General features: G+C 37.0%; 1 protein-coding gene across 1 annotated transcript; it reads left to right on the forward strand.

Moving 5' to 3' along the window:
* The first annotated feature begins 1,165 nt into the window (after positions 1 to 1,165).
* On the forward strand, positions 1,166 to 3,870 carry LOC113304740 (U3 small nucleolar ribonucleoprotein protein IMP3-like). Its single transcript, XM_026553882.1, has 4 exons — positions 1,166 to 1,439; positions 1,525 to 1,632; positions 3,144 to 3,218; positions 3,361 to 3,870. The coding sequence occupies exons 1-4, from the start codon at positions 1,306 to 1,308 to the stop codon at positions 3,590 to 3,592; spliced, it is 549 nt and encodes a 182-aa protein (XP_026409667.1). The 5' UTR covers positions 1,166 to 1,305; the 3' UTR covers positions 3,593 to 3,870.
* The last annotated feature ends 1,938 nt before the right edge of the window (positions 3,871 to 5,808 follow it).

Raw genomic sequence — 5,808 nt, forward strand, 5'->3', positions numbered from 1 at the left:
TTCCAAAAAATACCTACAAACACACAAAACACCATAATAAATACAAAATCCAATACCAACAATACACAAAATTTAGGACAACTCAGAGACATAAATGTGTCTATCAGTAGTGTAGAAGAAAGACTTACGATTAACAACAATTTGTCGAAATTAATTCATGGAAATTTGTCGAAATTAATCTCAGCAGAATGTTTTTTCTTTAAGGGGAAACAAATAAGATCCGAAATTTGTTATGGGTTTGGAAAATTGAGCTACTTAGTGAAAGTTTTATAAACAAAAGGTCATAATTGCACACCCTTGCTTTATACTCTTTCCGCCTCTAGCTATTGTCAAGTCCTATAAACCATCCTTCGGAGACGGTGGAACTAATATCTCTATGCTTAATTGTAAAATACGTCAAAAAACAGACTCGGAGCAGTTAGTTTCTTCCTAGATACTTTGTTAAAAAGAAAAAAAAAACACGCTCGTTAGATCAAGTCTTATGGTGGACGGGAAGAATTCTATCTTCCATGCCAGCTCAGCATTTGGATTCATGGAAGTTCAAGTCTTATGATGGAATCGTAGAAACGCTAATCCAAACAGCGTTTAACGCTAAAAAGAATAGTGTTCGACTTGGTCAATAGTATTTGACCAAATGTTTGCATGACTGAGATTAAGAATAGCTTTTCTGCTCTTGACTTACGTGATTCGGGACAGCGCTCAACGCTATTCTGATTAGCGTTTTTCGTCTTCTAACACGATATTCTGAATATCGTTAACGCTAGTCAAATTATCTCTTTTTTGGATTCCACGAAACCATAAAATATGGTTTGGAAAAAATGTGGATAACATCAATTTGGAAATCATTATACTTGACATTCTTTACATTTTCTAAGCTTGGAGTAAATTGGATTCCACCAAAAAACTTGCTCTTATTTGTATATATTGCTCTCCATTTTCTATTGAGGGTGACATTCAATAGCTTGTTTTTGGTTTTTCCTTAGCAAATATAAATAAATAACAATCTCGTATTTTATACTTTTGTATGAGCCAGCTGTTGGGAAATTTACCCCACCAGACCTTGCCCCTTTGAGTACCCCTTGAATAGGTCCATGGCCTAAACCTATTTTTGTTGATAGCACGCCCATAAATTTGTTATTTCCGAACCCTTCTTAAATAAGTTCAAGCCAACAGGGTCCGCAGCCATTGAACAGAAGGGTTTAGCCATTTAGGGTTTTGCAGAAGCTACGAGCTTGTATTAGAATAACTCTGTTTTCCTGCTAAAAATCTGGGAAGAAAAGAAGAGGAAATAAGAGGAATAAATCAATGAGATCACTGAAATTTCATGAGCAGAAGCTCTTGAAAAAAACTGATTTCAATGTCTTCAAGAGAGAACACGGACATAGAGAAAATCTAGTTGTTCGTAGGTATAATCTCACTGCTCGAGACGATTACAAGAAGTAAGTTTCTGAATTCCATTTTAACCTAATTTTTAAATCTCAAGTTTGAGTTTTTTCCCTTTTTTGATGTTTGGGTTGTTTTTAGGTATAATGGAATGTGCCGGATGGTGCAAAAGCTCGTTAACATTTTGAAACAGATGGATCCAAGAGACCCTTATCGGATTGAAATGTCTGATAGACTCCTTGAGAAGCTGTGAGTATAAAAGCTTCGATTTTTTGTTCTTATTGTATTCTTATTTTAGCAGTGTCCAGTTCTTATTGTATTCTAGAGTGATTTGTTTGTTTTATTTTGATACGAGAAAGGAATTCATTAGTAAATTTGCGGGTACATAGTATTGCCTGCTTGAGGGTTTCGCCTAGGCTCAAGACATTGGGCATTTTGAGTGTCAGAAATTAGAACTTCAAAGATAGTACTAGGGGGGGGGGGGGGTAAGAGTTGAGGCTACAGGGTGTAGTTGCATTGGACAGAGTTACCAATGCACCTGCCGCCTGATTAGCTTTCTTACTACAAACATTTAAATTGAGTTCTCTGTTGGCTCTTCTAATAGACATAAGAAGTTTCTGAATTTCTGCAATCATAGTGATTGCTTTCCAGTCCAAGAAGTTGTTGTCTCCCTCTACTGACAGTACCTTCGCCTCTTTCTTCCACCAAGGCACCCTATTGTCAAACGAATTTGTCCACTGGATTGCTTCTATAATGGCCTGTGCTTCAACCTCATTCGCCTTTGAGCCTTGTAAGTCAGGACCTTGATTTCCCTGCACCAACCAGAAGAGTTTCTTAGAGTTATCACTATAGCACCCATATGCAAGGCACAATCTAGTTTAACAGAAAAATTGGTTTTGATTGTTCCCAAGGGTGGAAAGCTCCATTTGTTGCTTTTCCTCTGGAATGTTGAAGGTTGTTGCCTTGGTGACTCCTTTGTTGCTTGCATGTTTTGTTCCCATTTCCTTGTTGCCAACTTATAACAGCCTTTCGGGTTTTGTACAATGTCTCTGAATAGCTTGTCACATCTGGCTTTCCAGCGATGTATTGATTTGTTGTCTAGAATGATGTATTGATTTGTTGTCTAGAGTGATGTATCGATTTGTGTTAAGGACAGCAACGAGAAATAGAATCTTGTTAATTTGGTAGGGGAAATTCAAATATTGAATTGGTTAGAAGTAATTCACAATACAATCTTAGTTGGAGACCACTTATGGAACTGCAGAATGCAGTGGGTTTTGCCAAGTCTTGTCCGTTGACCTGGATTAGAGACGTCTCTCAGTCTATGCTGAGCCTTAACCGGTTCACTATTCAGTCCATTAGCTGGGAGTGTGAGGAGTTGTTGCAGGTCTAGAGTGGAATTTTGTGAGTGAAAAAGTAGAAAAGTTGAAGAAATGGGAACTTGGGTCATGGTAATGGTATACAAGCACATTTTTTCGTGCAACCTATTTTGTTGTTGTCAATTGCCAATACACATCTCTCCTCAAATCGTTGTCAAATGAAAAGATCTATGTATATATGATTATGATCTCCATGAGGCTACATCAGCTTAGTAAAGACTAAACAACGGCGTGTATTATGTGGTGCAGAGTATTGAACTTCTTAGTCTATGATATTTCTTTTGCTTAGTTGTAATGGTCCCTATCACATCATGTAAGATAGTTCCATAATATTGTATGTTTAAACCATGTGTTGATGATGGTTCTATGTTGATACTGCAGGTATAACATGGGTGTCATCCCTACCAGGAAGAGCTTGGCTCTTTGTGACAAATTGTCCGTATCTTCCTTTTGCAGGTGTGTGTACTTAAAACATGTTTAACTAAGAATCTAAGATATCCTTTTTACCATTATTCTTAGTCACCGTTGGCACTAGAAATATCTCATGTTCCCTTTCTTCTGATTTATTCTTTTTACCTATTAACCGGTAAATGTGCAGGCGAAGATTAGCAACTGTTTTGACTCATTTGAAATTTGCTGAACATTTGAGAGAAGCTGTGACATTCATTGAGCAAGGGCACATCCGGGTTGGACCAGAGACAGTTACGGATCCTGCCTTCCTTGTGACGAGAAACATGGAAGACTTGGTCACGTGGGTGGATACATCCAAGATAAAGACTAAAGTCTTGGATTACAATGAGCAAAGGGATGATTATGATGCAATGAATTGAGTATACACCGAATAGTTTGTTTATTTTGATAGTAGAACTCATTTAGCTTAAGGTTTTGGCGTCGGTTTCTAGAGTGTTGATACACAATCGAAAGATATTTTGTATTTTGTTTCTTCGTTTCTAGTTAGTATTTAACTTTAAAGTTCCACAGTGGCATATTTATATACTAGTTTTCCGGTAATTGAGATGTTTGTGTGATTTAGTTGAACTGTGAAGCTTGTTGTATACAGTTATTGTCAGCTCTTGGCTCTCCTTTTACTGAATACTCATTTCTGTTACCTTGGGCCTGTGAATACTATCTTCGTTTAAACGATTTGGTAGAATGGCTTCTGAATCCTGATTCTCGATATGATCCGGAAATGTTGTGCAATGGTTCATTAGCCGGTTAAAGGGACATGGTTCAGAAAAGATGGCTCCTTTAACTTTATTTTTTGTTTGTTTAATTGGGCTATACCCAAAGAGTCCAAATTTCCCTTTTAAAATCCGGGTGCACATTCCGGCCTTCCCTATTGGAGAAATTGGTTAGTTGGAAAACCACTAGTTTGACTAATCTTTTTATGATTGTTTCCGAATATGATTGAATTTGTTCTCTCTCTTCCTTAAGTTTTGTCGATCTTAGCAATCATAATCAGTTCATCTTCATGGTCCTTTTAAAAGCAAATCAACTTGTTGACCTAAGAACCTTTCTTTAACTACCACTTGCAAACCTTAAATCATCAGAAAAAGTCAGTTGTGAGCCTCCTCCGCATCCTCAATGATTAAACCATCATGATTTTTCACAAGGTCATCATACATTCCTCTACAAGCTTTCTTCGAAGATGGGAAATTCTAGTCCCTTAATAGAACCCATTTCACTGAATCCAACAACTGAATTTTCATTCGAATCGTTAATTGTTTTCGGACAATTCTTATATTTTGCCTTTAAAATACCAAAGGTACCATTAGGGAAGATACCTGTAGCTTTTGTGCTCAACTTTCTTGTCGAGCTCAAAGCTGACTCGGAGGAGGACAGCTTTGTGAAGCTAGTATTAGAGTCTTCCATTTCTAACTTACTTGTAACAATTTCTTCCTCTTCTTCCAATCCTTGAAATCTGTTTTGGGTTTCAAATCCCGGAGGAACATAAAGGTCATTTGAAGTGGTGCTTGCACCTTCCATAACCTGATGACCATTGTTTTCTAAATCTATCTTAAGGCCTTCCTGACTCACCTATATTGATAGAGTTTCCTTAGCTTTATTAGATCTCTTTTTTTCTTCTTAACAATCTCATAAGAAAAACTAGTGTCAACAATTTCATTCGACACATTTTTTTCTAATTGACCGGCATTCCGATACCAAATGTCCCACAATTTTACAATGTGAGCAAATCATAGGGACTTTTTGGATCTCGGTGGGTTTCCAAACTCATTCATAGTTATCATCTTCTCCAACACAAACTTGGTCTGGAATCTTATTAGCAATATCAATTTCCACTAACACACTAGCATAGAAACCAAATTTCATAGAGAGGGTGTTGTGATCTATCTGAATTGGCTTGCCAAAAGCTTTAGCCATCGCCAACAAATTTTTCTCCGTCCAATACTCCAAACTTAGACTTGGAAATTTAATCCATACCCTTGCGAGAGAAGTTCTCTGGTTGTTTGGATTGAATTTTGGCTCCAAATCTCTAACATGCATATATTGCTCAGCCACCTTCCATGAACCTCAAGAACTTATCTTTAGCTTATCCTTTTCATTATCAATCTTAATAACAAAGAACCCTCTTCCGATTGGAATTAGTTTGACTTCACCTTCAAGATCCCATTGGCAGGTTCATAAATTTATTTCTACTTCTAGCTTAACTTTGCTTAAATCTAGCCTGCCAATGAGACCAAATTTCCACTGATTCAAACCCTTACTATACATACTCTTAGTTAGCTTAATTGCAGGCAAATCCCCTTTAATAAAATGAGAGGCAGAACACTCAACTGAGCTGCTGAAACAACTCTTTTTGCCGAAGAATTTTTCATGAACAAATAAGGACCTCCCTGTTGAGGTCCTTCGCTAGAAGAACTTAACATCTAAAGATGAAAATTGAGGAACTTTTATTGTAAATACACCACAACTATAAAACCAAGTAAAGTAGCAGAGACAACGAGTTCATGAGCTCTCAAGCGAACCAACAAAGTTCAAAAAAAAACAAAAAAAAAACACAGATAGATAAGGAGACTACTAACGA

This window comes from Papaver somniferum, chromosome 8, assembly GCF_003573695.1.
Source record: "Papaver somniferum cultivar HN1 chromosome 8, ASM357369v1, whole genome shotgun sequence".
In the NCBI taxonomy this organism is placed as follows: Eukaryota; Viridiplantae; Streptophyta; class Magnoliopsida; order Ranunculales; family Papaveraceae; genus Papaver; species Papaver somniferum.

What these genes read in the sequence shown, in the direction of transcription:
- LOC113304740 (XM_026553882.1), top strand. Translation starts at nt 1,306, where the DNA reads ATGAGATCACTGAAATTTCATGAGCAGAAGCTCTTGAAAAAAACTGAT. An exon ending in GCTCGAGACGATTACAAGAA is followed by an intron (nt 1,440 to 1,524) that starts GTAAGTTTCTGA and finishes GGTTGTTTTTAG; the next exon opens with GTATAATGGAATGTGCCGGA. An exon ending in TCCGTATCTTCCTTTTGCAG is followed by an intron (nt 3,219 to 3,360) that starts GTGTGTGTACTT and finishes GTAAATGTGCAG; the next exon opens with GCGAAGATTAGCAACTGTTT.